This window comes from Hyla sarda, chromosome 11 (assembly GCF_029499605.1).
Source record: "Hyla sarda isolate aHylSar1 chromosome 11, aHylSar1.hap1, whole genome shotgun sequence".
NCBI lineage: Eukaryota > Metazoa > Chordata > Amphibia > Anura > Hylidae > Hyla > Hyla sarda.
In genome coordinates, this window is record NC_079199.1 from 23,431,872 (window position 1) to 23,451,866 (window position 19,995).

The following is a 19,995-nucleotide window of genomic DNA, read 5'->3' on the forward strand; positions in this document are numbered from 1 at the left end:
GGGGTATTACGGGCAAAAACATTTTATCCCCTATCCAAAGGATAGGAGATAAGATGTCTGATCGCGAGAGGCCCGCTGCTGAGACCCCCCACGCCCCCTCCATTCATGTATATGGGAGGGGGCGTGACGGCCGTCACGCCCCCTCCCATAGACATGAATGGAGGCGGCGTGGCGTGACGTCACGTCCCCAGAGGTTTCCGAAACTGGAGATTCAGCAGCCGCATATAAAGTGGGTGCTGCAGGGAGATCGCGGGGGGTCTCAGCAGCGGGCCCCCCGCGATCAGACATCTTATTTATTTTTATAAAATGTTTTTGCCCGGAATACCCCTTTAATATGACCTACGTGTACATAGGGCTTACCTAGCATGATTCCACTTATGACATGTGCAGGGCCACCACCATCATTTTATGGGCATCCATGGTTAACATGCAAGGGATCCAATAACACCAATGTCAACCAGCAGGCTATAGACTTAATCCAATTTGTATGTACGAAGGGCATCTACACTATGAACAATTGCGTATATCCATGTATCAGTCTATAAGGGGCTGTGTACAACACCTTCAGAAACATAGCCTGTCCATATGCTGCATGGTTGTATATGTGTTTTTAGCCAAACATCTTAATTCAGTGAGAAATTTTATCATGAGGCGACAAAGTGGAAGCAATTGGTGTAATTGCCTGAAGTGTAGAAAACACATAAATACATATTTCATAGCATCGGCAGGAGATGTAACAGGTGAGTAATGTTTATGTTTTAAAAATTTTAGAACATTTCCTGCAGCTACTTTCATTTCGTAAATTTTTGGACAACCTCTTTAAGTATACGATCTTGTTGCTGTATAATCACTGATAAGGAGACATCTATACAGGCGAAGGTGCATTTTGGTGCCCCCCAACACTGCTACCCATCTCCCCCTCCACCAGAATCACCTGCCTTATCCATGTTCCCTGCTCTGTCTCCATCTGGCCATATGCTCGGTTTTGTCCTTATCTACCCAGCTCTGTGTCCATCAGCCCATGTCCCTTGTGCTTTCCCCATCTTAACATGTCTACTGTTGTCCCCCATCACCCCTGCTTTGTCCTTATCTCACCATGTCCTAATTTTCACTCAATCTACCCAGCTCTATGTCCATGTTCCTTGCACTCTCCCCATCTCTCCTGTTGACTATCCCCAACTCCTTTGCTCTGTCTCCATCCCACCATGTCTACTGTTGTCCCCATCTCCCCTGCTTTGTCCTCATCTGACCATGTCCTTGTGTTGTCCTCATCTACCCAGCTCTGTGCCCATCTTCCCAGGTCCATTGTCCTGTCCCCATCTCCCTGCTCTGACTATTCCATCATCTTTGCTCTTTCCCTATTTCACAGTGCCTGCGGTTCTTTCCCCATCTACCCTTCTCTGATTGTCCCCATCTCACCTGCTCTGACCATTCCAGTCTCTAATGCTTTGTCCCAATCTATGTCCCCTGACCTGTTGCCATTTCTCCAGCTTTGACTGCCCCCATTTCCTGCTCTATCCCCAGCTAGTGCTCCCCCCCCCCCCATCCAAACAGAACACAGAACAGACTCCCTGCTTTTGGACCCTGATGCAGGGAGGTGGGCCTATACACCCAAATCCCCCCTGCCAGTGGCTGGAGATTCCAATTTTTATACATCCCCAACCGACCCAACACCCCCCCCCCCCCCCCCCCCACACACACACACACATCAGCGCCCTAATGCAGAGGCCTTATGTTATCTCCGGTTAAAGGGGTACTCCACTGGAAAACTTTTTTTTTTTATCAACTGGTGCCAGAAAAGGAAACAGATTTGTAAATAACTTCTTTTTAAAAATCTTAATCCTTCCAGTACTTATCAGCTGGTATTTGCTCCATAGGAAGTTATATTCTTTTTAAATTACCTTTCTGTCTGACCTTAGTGCTCTGGAGTTCTTTTCAGTCTGACCACAATGCTCTCTGCTGACACCTCTGTCCATATCAGGAACTGTCCAGAGCAGGAGAGGTTTGCTATGGGGATTTGCTTGTACTCTGGACAGTTCCTTATATGGACAGAGGTGTCAGCAGAGAGCACTGTGGTCAGACAGAAAGGAAATTCAAAAAGAAGAAAACTTCCTGTGGAGCAAATAGGAGCTGATAAATACTGGAAGGATTAAGATTTTTTAATAGAAGTAATTTACAAATTTGTTTAACTTTCTGGCACCAGTTGATTTAAAGAAAAAATGTTTTCCAGCAGAGTACCCCTTTAAGGAGACACCAGTAAGGGGGGGGGGGTCCTATCCTTTCGCAGTTTCCTCTTCCCGAGATGATATGTAAAGAGCCTCAGAGGAGATGGATAATAATCACTTGAGGCCCCATAGTAATAGGAACCAACCAAGCCCAAAACTTCTCTGATGCCCAGCTGTACAGAGGTTGGCTCTAACAATACGTGCCCTATGTGAGGCCTCACCTGTGATTCACTTACAACTTCTGGCAACTCATCTTCCTGAAGAATATCGGCCTTGATGGTATCCAGAGCGCCCATAATCCAGCCGTGCTGCCTCCGTATCTGTTTCTGCAGCTCTTTCCACTGGGCAGTAATCATCTGCAGCATCTCTTGAAATCCTGTACAAAAAGGGACAAACGTGAAAATTGACAAATGTCCTCAATGACAAACTGATGGCGCGTGCGACAAATGCAAACATCACTGTGTCCCCGTACAACACAGGTGCCCATTTTTTCAAGGCAGCCTGTAGTGCTCCTAGGTCTTGATCATATGGGGGACATTTAGTAAGGTAAATGCTATTAAATATGGTGTGATACCTTGAATGGCTATTTACTCCAAGCAGCTGTGACCACTTAGTAAACATCTGCAAGCAAAGCCAGAATTGTTAGCACCACCACAAAGGTGGAGGACACTTTAACCTCTACAGAGGCTTACAGCTGCTGCGCTGTGTCTGACATAGTCCATTAAGAATGTTGTAAATCAGTTGTAAATAACTATCAGAGACAAAATGCCTGAGCATATGTAAGAAGCCAGGACTGCTTTGTTTCCTGCCAGCTCTTCCCCCAGGAAATAAAAGGGTGCCCTCCAGCCTCATGAAGGTAAGAGCATTCTCTCTAGTAGAGTGTACGCAGGCATAAAAAAAGGTATGAAAGGAATTAAAACCACCTTGACTGAGCTGCCTTTACCAGCATTTAAAGATATGTCACAAGGACATAGATACAATTGTCTGAAGCAGACCCTATTTTATCAGTGGGAGAGGTTTCTAGACATTCTTTGTGACCAGTGCCAAGGTCATTCCACAGGGAGGTTGTGGCTGAGCTCTGAGCTTAATCTATTGTGAATGGACTGGCCCCATCTTATCTATCAACTGGTGTCGCCTTTCACTGTATTCCTGTCTGGGACGATAAGAAAGAGACTGCTGGAAAGTGATCTGTACAAAAGAGAAAGGGTTAGCTTATTTATTAGCCTATTATAAGCCCTAGTGGCCAGAAGGAAAAGTGCACATTCTACCTGAATGCACTATGGTAACATGCGTTCGGCAATGTTCAGGTAAAACATCTGTGTGGACATTCAGAAGCGTGAACATAGCCTTAAAATTGTGCAGGTCCCCTATGCAGGACCACACGGGAATCCGCCATAAATAAACAGGTGCATATGTTTTCCATCCACTCCCATTTGAAAAAACAAACTAATGGGTATACAGTTTTGCATGTGTTTAAATTAAAAAGCAAAGTCAAGCGCAATTTCTGACATAGTTAAAGGGGTACACCGCTCTAAGACATTTTATCTCCTATCCGCTGTATTTCCCTGCTGCACTCTATTCGTTTTGAGCGTCGGGTGCAGCGCCGGAGGCTCGTGACGTCACGGCCACGCCCGCTCATGACATCATGACCACGCCCCCTCAATGCAAGTCATGCCCCCTCCCATAGACTTGCATTAAGGGGGCAAGGCCATGATGTCATGAGCGGGCATGGCCGTGATGTCACGAACCCCCGCCCCGCAACGCGAGTCATCTGGCATGGAGCAAAGTTCGCTCCGTGTGCCGAATGTCTGAGGTGCTGCTGCTGAGATCGCGGCGGGTCCAGCGGTGGGACCCCTGCGATCAGACATCTTATCCCCTTATCCTTTGGATAGGGGATAGGATGTCTAGGGGCGGAGTACCCCTTTAAGATACTGTCACGTTTGGAGGAAAAACTATATGGCCAAAAGATACTCTTTTGGTAAAACTTTAATAAACGTCTAACATTCAGCGTTGTCAAAACATATACATCTAGCATGAGAATGTTAGACCTCAACGCTGAATGTTGACCTCAAACAAGTGTGAACCTGGTCTATAACCCTAATGTGAAAATCTGCAAGACAGCATAACACGAGAAAAGGGGCCGAGCAAACATTTACATTATAGAATTGTTCTACGTTTTCTGAGTAAATCGAGATATTGGACTTGGCTGTTTATCGTTCGTTGTATTAAATGGCGGCTACATGGGATCATACACAGGAGAATGGACTTTTAATCTCAATCTTACTCCGCACAGATCAGACCTGTCTTTAGTAGACGCCTTTGTCAGGGATTTGTCGATGGCTATATTGAATGTATGACTCAGGGGCAGTATGTGTATATAACAATCTTTGTCGTACTAGGTGGAGGTCTTGGTGTTAATGTAAATTTTAATAATACATCAGAAGTCAGCTTGTTATTTACCGACACACAGTATGATACTCAGCGTCACCGTGTGCCTTCCCTGTAACTCATTACTATTTCATGCAGAATTTCATGCTTCAGTAACAAGTCACAGCTGGAAGTCTCACTGCATACAAAGGGCAGGCTGTGCCATCTTTACCCTCTCCGATAGCCACTGACAGATGCTGCCCCCTATAGGAAGAAACCTGCATCTCAAAACGTGGGTGGTCATGGGTTGTTTATTAATTTGCTAGTAAAATAATGAGGTTGATGAAAGATCCATATGTTCTGCAAACATAACAGGGATTTCTTCAAAGATCTTGGGTACCTTATCGTGCTTTATCTGTCATTACATCTTATCTTATTAACTCTAGCATAGCTATGTGTTTTGCAATGATCTGGTCACACGAAGGTAGGGTTAACAGATCGAAATCATGTATATTGCATTGAAAGCTGTCCTTAGGTTCACTAGTGCCCTATGCAGTACCTTCCAGTGATGTTTATTATGGGGTGCCATATAGTGCCCATATTATTCAATTAAACACTGTCAGCAATGTCATAAGGCACACAAGTGACACTTTGAATGAACTACGGAACATAGCTGAGTCCTGTGAAATGGTCATTTTATAGGTATAGACAGTAAGGGGGAATATTATATTGTCAACCCAGTCTTGGTATTAAAAATATGCATATTTGTAAAGCAACGCTCATTTGGAGATAGGAGAGGGAGGAGGAGTTAACTATAACATGAGACGGAGACAGGGAGAGAGAGAGAGAGAGAGAGAGAGAGAGAGAGAGAGAGAGAGAGAGAGAGAGAGAGAGAGAGAGAGAGAGAGAGAGAGAGGGAGACAGATGCTCACAAGGCTCTAGTAAGTGTTATATCGCCAGTTCTTAGCTCAGACCACTCAGTACTACTCTATAATGTCCCCTATGCTGCTGCTATTTCTTAGGGTGTGATGCAGATAGGGGGAGCAGGCTACCCTCTTTTGTGTATGTGCAGTGTATGGGAGACATCATAGCAGGTAGTCTACATCAAATAGCTCAGGAACAACTGAAAATTAGAGATGGAAGCTGCAGAGGGGAAAACTGGTGAAAATATTGTACAATGGTCAGTTATACTGCTACTCTTCCTTTACACACAAAAGCTTACTCGGAATGTTTAGGTACATGTTAAAGGGGTTATCCAGCTTTATAAAATTGTATGATAACCTTTTAAGCTCTTGGGTTGGGTGTGTACATACTGGTAGATTTAATCATTTAATTACAATATGTACATCTTAACAAATAGAAGGCATTGCAGCTTTCCATTTGTTGTTGCTGGACCATTTGGTACCAAGCCTTGGGGCTGCTGTTTTGTGTTTACATGATAATAAAAATCCATGGTGGCTAGTTTATAATTTTCTGATCCTATCATCGAAAATAGGTTTAGGAGATATACATATAAATATTAAAACTATAGTGGAAAGCAGAGAGGACGCAGCAGTAACACCAAGTGGTATGGGTTGGGATTCATGTTACCACCCACAAGTTTGGAATAAGATGTCACACAAGTAGATATGGATTCTATCTATCTCATATCTATCTATCTATCTCATATATATCTATCTATCTCATATCTATCTCATATCTATCTCATATCTATCTCATATCTATCTATCTATCTATCTATCTATCTCATATCTATTTATCTATCTCATATCTATCTATCTCATATCTATCTCATATCTATTTATCTATCTATCTCATATCTATCTCTCTCATATCTATCTCATATCTATCTATCTATCTCATATCTATATATCTATCTATCTATCTATCTATCACATATCTATCTATCTCATATCTATCTATCTATCTATCTCATATCTATCACATATCTATCTATCTCATATCTATCTATCTATCTATCTATCTCATATCTATCTATCTATCTGTCTATCTATCTCATGAAAAGCAGCACACAAATCTTGGTGAAAAAGGTGTATGGCTTTATTCAACCAACATCAGAGGGGATGTTTCGGCTGTCTCACACAGCCATTGCCAGGGCCCCTGACAATGGCAGTGTGAGACAGCCGAAAAGTCTGGGACTCTCTGGGACCAAGTCCAGCTCTAGCTAGCACCTATTAGGACTATATTCACAAGTGCTGCCCTAACCTTTTGGAACTATTTATCTATCTATCTCATATCTATCTAACTCATATCTATCTATCTATCTAAGCCTTAGTATGCTACATTCTAAGGCTGGGGCTGACTGATGGCACTGGAATGGACATTGTTGTGCAAGGCTCAGGTTAGAAGGCCATTCCCTTACAGTTGGTAAAAATCTATGCAGAGACTGCATTTTTGTTTTCATGACTCAAATACGTTTTTACAACCTTTAGATAGGCCGTCAATAGTTAATTAGCCCGGTACACCAAGTATCCCCACCAATCAGCTGATCGGCACAGCCTCGGCTCCATGCATTGTTTGGTGGGTTACTGCAATGGGCATTGCGCTGCAGTAACCCACCACTACAGACACTGTACAGAGCTAAGGCTTCTGGCTCCCATACATTGCTTACTTCTGTGCCGATCAGCTAATCGGTGAACGTTCTGGATGTTGGCGCCCTGACAATTATCTGATGGATAAGCCATCAATAATTTAAAGATGAAACACCCCTTTAATGTTAATAATACAAAGCACCAGTTTTACTGATAGCTCCAATAGTGAACTCATTTACCCATTGCCCATTTTTATGTGATTGCTGCCGGCGCTGTCAATTCACTCATCTTACGTTATATACAAAATAAAAATTCATTCCTGTATTATTGGATTTAATTTCCCATAATAAATTTGTTTATAGAGCAGTTTTCTTTATTATCCTAACTGGGTCTATAGAACTTAAAAATGGGATGGATGTCAAGTATCTCTCCAAGATCTGTGTGGGAAGAGGACAAAGTTTCTTCTATTCATAGATCGCCTGACAGGCAGTAGTCATGATTCATCCTAGAGAGTATTGATGTAACTATATACTCCCTCCCATTCCTGGCTGCCAAGGCCATGCTTAATAAGTTGTTTTGCTTGCATAATTTCTGTTCCTTTTTTCTTTGTTATGCTAATATATTCTCTTTTTAGTTTGTATTATGTTACCCTCCTCCCCACAAGTTTGTTTTTCCGTTTCACTTGTTCCCCTTCTTCCATGTAAAATCTTAATTCGGAAACCGTGGAATTAAACCCTCAGATATTAAGATGTTACCTTCAGGTTTTCATACTGTTCATCATAAATGTCCTAGATGGTATTTTTAGCTTTTCATTTGGTTTAAAGTCTTTTATTGATTTTTTGGGCTTAGAGAATAATAAGTATGATGTTGCCCTGACTGTGCTCAGGGCTGATTTATCATATCATTATGTACAGAAGACCGGTGTCTATAAGAAACAGGGTCGAGTATAGCACAGGCTGGATTTAGGGAATTGGACAGAGCTTTAGAGAGTAGTAACCTATTTAAGAAAACTAAGAAAACTCATAGAATTAAAGGGGTATTCCAGTAAAAAAAAATAATAATAATAATTTGTTTTTCATATCAACTGGCTACAGAAAATTAAACAGATTTATAAATTACTTCAGTTAAAAAAATCTTAATCCTTCCAGTACTTATCAGCTGCTGAATTTGAGTTGTTATTTTATGTCTGATAACAGTGCTCTCTGCTGACACCTCTGTCTGTCTCAGGCACTGTCCAGAGTCGGAGAGGTTTACTATGGGGATTTGCTCCTACTCTGGACAGTTTCTGAGACAGACAGAGGGGTCAGCAGAGACCACTGGGATCAGACAGAAAATAACAACTCATCTTCAGCAACTGATAAGTACTGGAAGAATTAATATTTTTTAATAGAAGTAATTTACAAATCTGTTTAACTTTCTGGAGCCAGTTGATATGAAAAAAAATGTTTTTGACTGGAATACCCAGTTTTGTTTTTTCTTTAATATCCGTGTATGAAACACTGTTGGGAAGGACTTAGAGCACCAAAAGTAATTCACCCATAAACCCCAATAATATATACTCAGCTGTGCTACCTAAAATTTAAATTAAAATGTCTCTATTATTTATTATGACCATGGCCATGGCATGCACCAAAATAATATGCCAACATTTGGGTGCATTACCTTTGCCTGAAGTAGGCCAACTAATAGGTGTAAACTAAACATGACTGCACAAACTTAGCACAAACAGCCTACATACTATGTGTATCAACCAGGCAGAGCCCTTGTGGTAAATCTGGGTAATTTGAAGTCTGCACTGTGTAATGAGAAAGTTTTAGAAAATTCTACCCAGTATGACAATGTATACTGCAGCATAATTGAGACATGCCCATTATGTTCAATGGACTGAATTTAGTCTACTAGTTTTCGTTCCATTTTACAAGTATATTCTGTCATCTTGTAGGACTCAGTGCATGGCCACCTTCACGAGTCCCACCATATTAGAGTATGCACTCCGAAATAGACTGAACATACTAGTAGACTACGCTGAGTCCATTGAACTGAACGGGCATGGCTCAGGCATATGTTGGCATACCATTAGGTCACAAAGAACTTAACCCTAGCCTTAGATGATGGTCACCTAGCTTTTTTACTTAAAGGGATAGTCCACCCCTAGACATCTTATCCCCTATCCAAAGGATAGGGGATAAGATGTCTGATCACGGGGGTCCCACAATCATGGCTGTGGCATCCCAGACATCTGGTGCACTGAGCAAACTTCAATGCCGGGTGGAGGCTCGAAACAGCACGGTCACGCACCGTTCGTGATGTCATGGTCACGCCTCCTCAATGCAAGTCAATAACTGTGACATCACGAGCGGGCTGTGACCATGATGTCACGAGCCTCCCAAGCTGCACCTGACGCTCTAAACTAACGCCGGGTGCAGCTGGGAGATTGCGGGGGTCCATAGCGGCAGGAGCCCCGTGATCGGACATCTTATTCCCTATCCTTCGGATACGGCCGGGATAACATGTCAAGGGCTGGAGTACCCCTTTAAGAGCAAAATGACAGATATGACACAAAGCAATGTTGATTTAATTGCTAAACTAGTTAGTTATGCATTTTGTATTTTTAAAGTGCAAGTTTGCTATCCTGATGTTTAGATGTATCCCTTGGTCTACCAGTAAGTTTTCCTTTTAGAACCTTAACCTTTCTATTTTCTATATAATTGCACCACATCTTACATATATCTGACTGGGAACAACAAACATCTTGGGTCACACTTCGTAATTGATTTTCATCTTGAGTTTTTTTTTTGTTTGTTTTTTTAATCCTTGTTTCACCTGACAACTCTCTTGTAGGGACCATTATTTCTTTTAGACTTCTAACAATGATTTAAAACGTTAATTACAAGGTGCTTCCATAGTTTATTTTCCTATCTTCCTATCTACTTGATCTGGGAAAACATATACCATTAATTATGATCATTTCCTTTCATGCATTGGAATCATGAAGCCAGAAAATTAATGCATTATGAAGGGGGGAAAAAACTGGGCGACTATCCATACTTTTGCCAGGGGTTATATGTTCACCCTTTCTTTGAGTGGGTTTACACCCATACTTCAAAAATATACTGACAGATTAAAGGGCTTATTTTAATAAGACAGCCTCTTGCTATATACCCTAAATGGGCATTTAAACCTCACAGAATTGGGGCACCCGTTTGAAAGAGGGCCACTTTCAACTTGAAGCTTATCAATGTATACATGGTGGACAACTCATATGGAAGGCCAATGTGTAGTACCACATTTCCCCTGTAGTGGTCACTATATGGGAAATGTTAAGCTGGCTGCAGCATCCTCAATAACAGCTGATCACCAGGGGTTTCTGAACAGTTGGTTACTGTGCCAGTTTTCATAGGACAATCCCTTTAAAAATGACCTGTGGCCAACCCAAATAAACTGAGATTGCATAATTATATATATAGTGAAGGGTGCTCTGACCACACACCTTTTTACAGTTTCTTGGTACGCCCTTCCGTACTTTATTGTAATAACAGTGAATATAAAGTGATGGGGGGAATTATACAGTCAGGTGGTACAGGCATATACGCCCTCCAATTAACAACATACACCCCTGACTGTATAATCACGCCCATCACCTGATTCCTAATTCACTCCTATTATTAAAATAAGGCCCAACACACAGGAATCCATACACAGGATGCCACAAAATATTTATTGTGGACCTGAGGAAGGTGTAAGAGCACGCCGAAACGCGTTGTCCAGTTGTACCGTTCTACGTAAAAATAAAAGTATCCTGTGTACCCATTGGCATCTCGACTTGGGAGACAGAGCCCCCACATTTTCTGTGCTTCCTTTTCCTATATTGTGTTTGAGATAAGTAACTTATATTGTGAGTTCCATTGGGAAAAGAACTAGCTGTGTAATGACAGCTTTAGTACAGAGCCACTAAATATGCTTGCGCTATATAATCCACATGCAATAAAAAGTATATAAGTAATACAACCAGGGAAACAGTTGTAGGGAGAGCAGAGGCAGTAGTTGCATTCGACCCCTGATGCCTAAGGGGGCCCAAAGGTCTCTTTGTTGCATAATAAGACACTTTTATTATAAATGGCACATCATATGGTAGGCTGTGTTACAGATTTTGTATTCGGCCCCTGGAGTTTTAAGATTACACCTCTGCATGCACTATAAATGAAAATAAAATTCTTATTCCCCTCCACTTCACAGGTGAGTTGGTGGGATTCCATGACTGTAAGGGTCCAGTACTGAACCACATTTGCAGACATTTTGTAGCTAAAGCCAAATCATATTTCCCATTCCTGGGAGCAGTAATGACAGTCGCCATGTATCGGAATCTATCTAAGAAAATTGTAAAGAAATGTCAGGTCTTCAATTTTACAGAGAAAGGAACAATCTTCTGAAAAGAAAGATCACCAGTGTGAAAATAAGTCCTTCACTTTAGTTTTTTCCTAGTTTTAAAGATTTAATTACGATTTATTTAGGTTCTTTTACACTCATTTTTGTCATCATTTTAAAGGGGGTTTCCAATGATGACACCTATTATTAACTGTTTAATAAATTAACATATATTTGTAAATAACATTATTTGCTGTGGTCTTTAATGCCTCCATGGTGTTCCTGATGCAAATTGCCCTTTCTGATTTATACATTGACCCATTTACTGTCTGGTGTACATCTTGTAACAGACTTCCTATTAATGCTGAACACTCTAGCTGGGATTTCAGCCATCTCTATCTCCCTCCTACCATATGAGAGGCTCCCCGTTGATGTAGTGGGTGGGGTTATAGCCAAGAAGGTATAGAAGGAGGGAGATAGAGTTGGCTGAAATCCCAGCTTGAGTGTACAGCATGAACCGGAAGTCCATAACAGGATGTACACCAGGCAGGAAATAGGGGCAGTGGAGAGAACAGAGCAAATTGTTTGTACCAGGAGCAGAAGGAAAGCATGAAAGATCACAGAGAGATAGTGGCTGTGCAGCTGTGCTTGGGGAGAAGATGGCTAGAAGGGTGGAGGAGTGTTTAAACTAGGGACTGGGGGGGAGGGAACCTACAATGTAGAGGAGGAAGATCGTGTAGATAGAGAGGGGGGACTTATTAATGTACCTGGGAGTGGAGCGGAGGGAGGGGTTAGAATAGTTAATAGGGATAGGCTTCATAGGAAGAAAAAACTTACACCATTGAAATGCATGTTGACTAATGCCAGAAATCTGTCCTCTCCTGAGGAGAATTATGACATAGTGGGTATAACAGAGACTTGGTTGGACGATAGCTGTGACTGGGTGGTAAGCATACAGGGTTATAGTCTATTTAGGAAGGATCAGACAAAACGGAAAGGGGGATGAGATTGTCTTCATGTGAAATCGAGTCTGAAGGCCGCACTGCAGGATGATGTACAGGAGGGAAACAATAATGTGGAGTCATTATGGGGAGAAACATATAGAGATAAAAATAAAAAAAATTCAAATAAGGGTTTGCTATAAGCCACCAAACATAATGGAAGAGGCAGGAGATCAATTACTGAAGCAAATAAACAAGACAGCAAATTAGAATGAGGTGATAATAATGGGGACTTTAACTACCCTGATATAAACTGGGAGACTGAGACCTGTGAATCTCATAAAGGAAACAGGTTTCTGACTATAGCTAAAGACAATTATCTGTCCCAAATGGTGCAGGGCCCGACCAGAGGGGGCGCCCTACTGGACTTAATATTAACCAACAGACCTGACAGAGTAACTAATGTGCAAGTAGAAGGACACCTAGGAAATAGTGATCATAATATAATACATTATAACTTGTTCTTCAATAAGGGAATCTCTCGAGGGGCCACAAAAGCAATGAACTTTAGGAAGGCAAAGTTTGATCATCTTTAGAGAAGCCCTTAACAATATAAAATGGGATAATGTCCTCAAAAACAAGAATACTGACACCAAATGGGAGACTTAAAAATATCTTAAATTCTCACTCTAAGATGTATACACCTTATGGGAATAAAAGGGTCAGAAATAAAAGAAAACCAATATGGATGAATAAAAATGTTAAGAGGCAATAAGTGACAAAAATAAAGCATTTAAACTACTAAAAGAGGATGGCAGTGAAGAAGGATTAAAAAGCTATAGAGAAAAATGTAAAATAAGTAAAAAAAAAAAAAAAACACATAAAAGCCGCAAAAATAGAGACAGAAAGACTCATTGCCAAAGAGAGTAAAACTAATCTTTTTTTAACTATATAAATAGCAAAAAGGTCAAAAATGAAAGTGTTGGCCCTTTAAAAAATGATGAGGAAGAAATTATAAATGGGGATCAGGAAAAAGCAAATATATTAAACAAATTCTTCTCCATTTTATTCACCGAAGAAAATGAAATGCCAGGTGAAATACAGCGAGGTAAGGTAAACTCCCCAATACAGGTCACCTGTCTAACCCAGGAAGAAGTACAGGTCACCTGTCTAACCCGGGAAGATGTACAGTGCCGCCTACAAAAAAATCAAAATAAACAAATCACCAGGTCCAGATGGCATTGTCAGAAATTGTCATAATTAGGGTTTAGTTTAGAAAAAAGAAGGCTTAGGGGCGAATAATAACTATGTATAAATATATCAGGGGGCAGTACAGAGATTTCTCCCAATTTTTGGTTGAGTTTTTGTTATTTTAGCAAAGACGAAGGGAAGGCCAGCAATCACAGTAAAAAGTATTCAATTTATTGGGAACTGTAAAATTGCAGTGTGATCATCAGGACAAATAATAAACTTTATTTTATTTTATTATATTTCAATCATATAGGTAAAGCATGAGAGAAAACACCATACCAAAAGCATGCTGAATTAAAACAAAAGCCACCGACCCAAAAAACACAACAAAAATGCCACAAGCCAAAATGCAATGTGTGTATTGAGTTTTATATTTTACTGTATACTAGGGATCGACCGATATCGATTTTTTAGGGCCGATACTGATAATCTGTGGAGGTTAAGGCCGATAGCCAATAATTTATACCAATATTCCGGTATAAGTTATCGGCTATTTATCCCCCCCCCCCCTCCCGGCGACACCGCTGCAGATCATTGATTTAAAGCGGGTGCTTTAAATCAATGAACTGCAGCGGCTTTTGCGGTGCCAGAGGCCACCCGCTTCTCTCCCCCTGCCGGTCCTTAGTCCAACCATCGCCGCTGCCCCATTGCCTCCCCCCATCCCCGGTTTTATAATTACCTGTTCCCTGGGCCCCGGGGTCCGTGCTACTTCTGTCTCCGGCTGCGTCCTGTGCGCACTGACGGTGACGTCGCGTTGAGGACGTCACTCGTCATTGCGCAGTGCAGCGCACAGCGTAACACAGGACGCCGAAGAAACCAAAAGTAGTGCGCACCCCTGGAAGAGGTAATTATAAAACCGGGGATGGGGAGGCAATGGGACAGCGGCGGTCTCTGGCCGGGGTGGTGCAGTGGGGGGGGGTGCAGTGCGGTGCGGTGGGGGATGCGGGGGTCGGGGCATTATCGGATTATCGGCAAGGTAATTGCTGATACCGATAACGTACAAAATCGTGAATATCGGCCCATAATATCGGCCAAACCGATAATCGGTCGATCCCTACTATATACTTTAAAGGGTACTCCACTGGAAAGCATTTTTTTTAAATCAACTGGTGCCAGAAAGTTAAAGAGATTTGTAAGTTACTTGTACATAAAAATCTTAACCCTTTAAGTACCGTACTTATCAGCTTCTGTATGCTCCACAGGGAGTTCTTTCCTTTTTAAATTTCCTTTCTGTCTGACCACAGCGCTCTCTGCTGCCCCCTCTGTCCATGTCAGGAGCTGTCCGGAGTACTAGCAAATCCCCATAGCAAACCTATCCTGCTCCGGACAGTTCCTAAAATGGACAGAGGTGTCAGCAGAGAGCACTGTGGTCAGACAGAAAGGAAATTCAAAAAGAAAAGAACTTCCTATGGAGCAAACAGCAGCTGACAAGTACTGGAAGGATTAAGATTTTTAAATAGAAGTAATTTACAAATCTGTATAACTTTCTGGCACCAGTTGATTTAAAAAAAAATGTTTTCCAGGGGAGTACCCCTTTAATGCAATATCTAGCTGCAGTGTTTTTGACTAAGAAAATGGCACACAAATGCCATGAAAAACACCACGAAAAATGTGCTTTTTTTTTTTTTTTTGCAAAATCCAGGGTGTGAAACCAGCCTAAATGTGCCTTTTGTTTAGCTCTTACTGGTTGGGCTCAAGGAGCGAGCACAGGAGATGTTACACACATTGTCAAATGAAGCAACTGTAGCATATACAAAGGACTTAACACTCTCTGTGTGGCTTCAATAACTCTCTCCTGCAGTTCCAGATCATTGTCCCAAATGTCTTTTTCACAGGCATAGAGGTCTTTCAACATTGTTTTGTTCTGCTGGCACATTATAATAGTCTGAGTAGAGATGTAAGCTTATCTCTGCTGAATTACTGTCGGCTCCCTTGATATTTGTGGCAGATAAGTGTGCTGCTCAAATACTTTATTCTTCTATATTCTGCGGCTTTAAACAATGGATTTGTTAATGTGGTCTACAATGGAAGAAAACTTATTATTTACATGTTCCCTTGTATGTGTCTCCATATAATAGTCGTCCTCTAACCTAAATTCCTACAAGGCTTCTATGTGTGATGTAGGTATAAATAGCATACAGACTTATTATGTCCATGTCTTATTATAAGTTCCATTACCTTGTCTGTGAGAAACTAGGACTTCCATCAGTCGGTGACCTTCTTCTAGCACCGCGTCCTTTAGAGAACAGTGACCGTCCACACTCTGCTTAAAGTTCTACAAGAGATCAAGGAAGACTTTATATCATCCTGGAAGCATGTTGACTGTAAAACATTGACCAATCACCTTGATGGACAATAATTTTTTGGTTCAAAGTGTCCCTTTTATTAGAAAAAAACATTTCACATGCAGAGACATGTAAAACGTTTGGATCGGTCGGGGTGTGGGTGTTCAGACCCCGCCAGTCTCTAGAATGAACAGGGAGAAGCACATGCGCTTCACTCCCAAGCTCACTGTGATCTCTAGCTTACTGCATGAGACAAACTTCATAGACTTATAATGGAGCTTGTCATTAAAGGGGTTATCCAGGAAAAAAACTTTTTTTTTATATATCAACTGGCTCAAGAAAGTTAAACAGATTTGTAAATGACTTCTATTAAAAAATCTTAATGCTTCCAGTACTTATCAGCTGCTGAAGTGGAATTGTTCTTTTCTGTCTAACTGCTCTCTGATGACACCTGTCTCTGGAGCTGTCCAGAGTAGGAGCGAATCCTCATAGCAAATCTCTTATGCTCCAGACAGTTCCTGAGACAGACAGAGGTGTCAGCAGAGAGCACTGTTGTCAGGCAGAAAAGAGCAATTCAACTTCAGCAGCTGATACCTATTGAAAGGATTAAAAAAAATTATAGAAGTAACTTACAAATCTGTTTAACTTTCTGTAGCCAGTTGATCTAAAAAAAAAAAAGTTTTTTTTTCCTGAAATACCCCTTTAAGACTGAGATCAGACTGAGATCTAAAGGTCTGACTGATCCAAACTTTCGTCATGTCTCTGCTACATGGGCCGCTCTACTGGACAGGACTCTGGGCCTCTCTACTGGACAGGACTCTGGGCCTCTCTACTGGACAGGACTCTGGGCCTCTCTACTGGACAGGACTCTGGGCCTCTCTACTGGACAGGACTCTGGGCCTCTCTACTGGACAGGACTCTGGGCCTCTCTACTGGAAAGTACTCTGAGCCACTCTACTGGAATGGACTCTGGGCATCTCGACTCTATGGTGATCTTACTTTGGTCCAGTAGAACAAGCTTCTGAGAGTTGCATGCATAACACACAGACATACATGATCAAAAGTTATCCCCATCCACGAACAGATCAAAAGTTATCCCTGAGATTGGGGGTCATTTTTTCTGCTTACTCCAGGCACACAAAATGTCAGCGGAATCCCATCAAAGTAAATGGGCAGTAACTTTAGGCAGAATTTCCGGCGGAATTCTTCTGCGGAATTCCACACAGAAATTCCACCATGTGAACATAGCCATGCAGTTTTTGTGACAGTTCCCTTGTTGAACCAAACACAGGATCGGATACAAAAGAATTAAAAAATATCTGACTTCCCTTTATACTTTATCTGCTTTTTGGATTATTCTGGATTTGGCTAAACTAAAATGTGTTTAAAAAAAGAAAATGGTGAAAAGTACAATAGAGATTTTGCAAAACCAATGTCTTTAATTAAAATAAAAAATCTAAGCATGGAGCAAAATGGTACATGAATTAAACAGATCCTATAGATTGTTGGTGTTTATCCCCTTACCAGGTGTGTATGAAGATACTGCTGTAGGGCTTCTGTTTCTGGCTGAGGAGGGGTCCAGTTCTCAGTGGCTTCCATAGCATCTTGCAACCAGCGGATAAATTTATCAAGCTTGGATACAAAGCCCTGAGATATGAAATAAGCAGAGAAATAATTGGTATTAGGAGATAAAAATCGATGACACATAACAATAGTGCCCTCTGGTGTTCTGTTATGGCTACAGGTATGCAAAAACTCAAAAACTCATTCTCAACTCTTTTTATATACACTGCTCAAAAAAGTAAAGGGAACACTTAAACAACACAATTTAAGTCAATGACACTTCTGTGAAATCACACTGTCCACTCAGGAAGAACACTGATTGACAATCAATTTCACATGCTGTTGTGAAAATGGAACCAACAACAGGTGGAAATTATAGGCAATTAGCAAGACACCCCCAAAAAAGAAGAGGTTCTGTAGGTGGTGACCACAGACCACTTCTCAGTTCCTATGCTTCCTGGCTGATGTTTTGTTCCCTTTTGAATGCTGGTGGTGCTTTCACTCTAGTGGTAGCATGAGACGGAGTCTACAACCCCCACAAGTGGCTCAGGTAGTGCAGCTCATCCAGGATGGCACATCAATGCGATCTGTCACGAGAAGTTTTGCTGTGTCTGTCAGCGTAGTGTCCAGAGCATGGGGGCGCCACCAGGAGACAGGCCAGTACATCAGGAGACGTGGAGGAGGCCGTAGGAGGGCAACAACCCAACAACAGGACCGCTACCTCCACCTTTATGCAAGGAGGAGCAGGAGGAGCACTGCCAGAGCCCTGCAAAATGACCTCCAGCAGGCCACTAATGTGCATGTGTCCACTCAAACAGTCTGAAACAGACTCCATGATGGTGGTGTGAGGGCCTGACATCCACAGGTGGGGGTTGTGCTTACAGCCCAAACACTGTACAGGACGTTTGGCATTTGCCAGAGAACACCTAGATTGGCAAATTCGCCACTAGTGCCCTGTACTCTTCAGAGATGAGGGGGACGCCATCTGGGGACGCCGTGGAGAACGTTCTGCTGCCTGCAACATCCTCCAGCATGACCGGTGCGATTGGCCCTGGGTTCCTCCTAATGCAAGACAATGTTAGACCTCATGTGGCTGGAGTGTGTCAGCAGTTCCTACAAGAGGAAGGCATTGATGCTATGGACTGGCCCGCCCGTTCCCCAGACCTGAATCCGATTGAGCACATCTGGGACATCATGTCTCGCTCCATCCACCACAGACTTTCCAGGAGTTGGAGGATGCTTTAGTCCAGGTCTGGGAGGACATCCCTCAGGAGACCATCCACCACCTCATCAGGAGCATGCCCAGGCATTGTAGGGAGGTCATACGGGCACGTGGAGGCCACACACACCACTGAGCCTCATTGTGACTTGTTTTAAGGACATTACATAAAGTTGGATCAGCCTGTAGTGTGGTTTTCCACTTTGATTTTGAGGGTGACTCCATATCCAGACCTCCATGGGTTGATAGACTTGATTTCCATTAATAATTTTTGTGTGATTTTGTTGTCAGCCCATTCAACTATGTAAAGACGAAAGTATTTCATACGATTAGTTCATTCATTCAGATCTAGGATGTGTTATCTTAGTGTTCCAATTGCTACTGATCAAACAATAATTTTTTTTATTAACAGATTTAAAAACATACATGAATAGATTATGTAAACTACTAAGTGGGTAAATAGATAAGAACATCCAAAAAGAAGATGGGACAGGCTGATGTTATAACATAATATAACCAAACAGTGTGCAAAGTACCGGGTGAGCATCCCTTGAGAAAGTCCTATCAAGAAGACGAAATCTGCGTTGGGGCGCTGGTGGCAGGATCCTAAGATGGGTGAATTCTTTGCAGCGCATGGCATTATGCACTTTAGATAGGGAGTTGTGCAATTTGAGCTAGCACTTTATTTACTTGTGGAGGCTCCGACCCTTATACTCCTGTAGGCATCATGTAATACCAACTATGACCCATTTGTTCTAGTGCTGCTAACCCGGTACTTTGCACACTGTTTGGTTATATTATGTTATAACATCGGCCTGTCCATATTCTTTTTGGATATTCTTTGGATATTATTTACCCACTAAGTAGTTTACATAATCTATTCATGTATAGTGTTGGGCGAGAATATTCGCAATGCGAATATTTATCGCGAATATCGCATATTCGCAAATCCGCGAATATAGCGCAAAATATTCGCAATTACGAATATTAGCATTTTTTTTTTCACAGTACACATCACAGTGATCATTCCTCCCTGCTTCCAGCTTGTGGTGTAAACAAGGCTCCAATACTAGTTACTGTGTTAGATTGGCAGGCGCCCACAAATTTGCATATCCCTTCTTTTAGCTCTTTTATCACGCGATATTGCACATGCGCATGTGAATTTTATGGCGCATGGTAAAAAAAAGGCAGTGAATATTGCGAATATGCGAATTTTGCGAATATATG

General features: G+C 41.9%; 1 protein-coding gene across 8 annotated transcripts in view; it reads right to left on the bottom strand.

The window, feature by feature from the left end:
- The window catches only part of AKAP6 (A-kinase anchoring protein 6), a 234,271-nt gene that overhangs the window by 125,730 nt on the left and 88,546 nt on the right, over nt 1-19,995 (bottom strand). For 7 of the 8 annotated variants that reach the window (XM_056547014.1, XM_056547006.1, XM_056547008.1 and 4 more), the window contains 3 exons: nt 17,511-17,633; nt 15,880-15,976; nt 2,447-2,601 (listed from right to left, as the gene is read on the bottom strand). In XM_056547014.1, coding sequence (XP_056402989.1) covers nt 2,447-2,601; nt 15,880-15,976; nt 17,511-17,633 — 375 coding nt within the window. The remainder of the gene's footprint in view (nt 1-2,446; nt 2,602-15,879; nt 15,977-17,510; nt 17,634-19,995) is intronic. The other variant, XM_056547013.1, reaches the window with a different exon arrangement.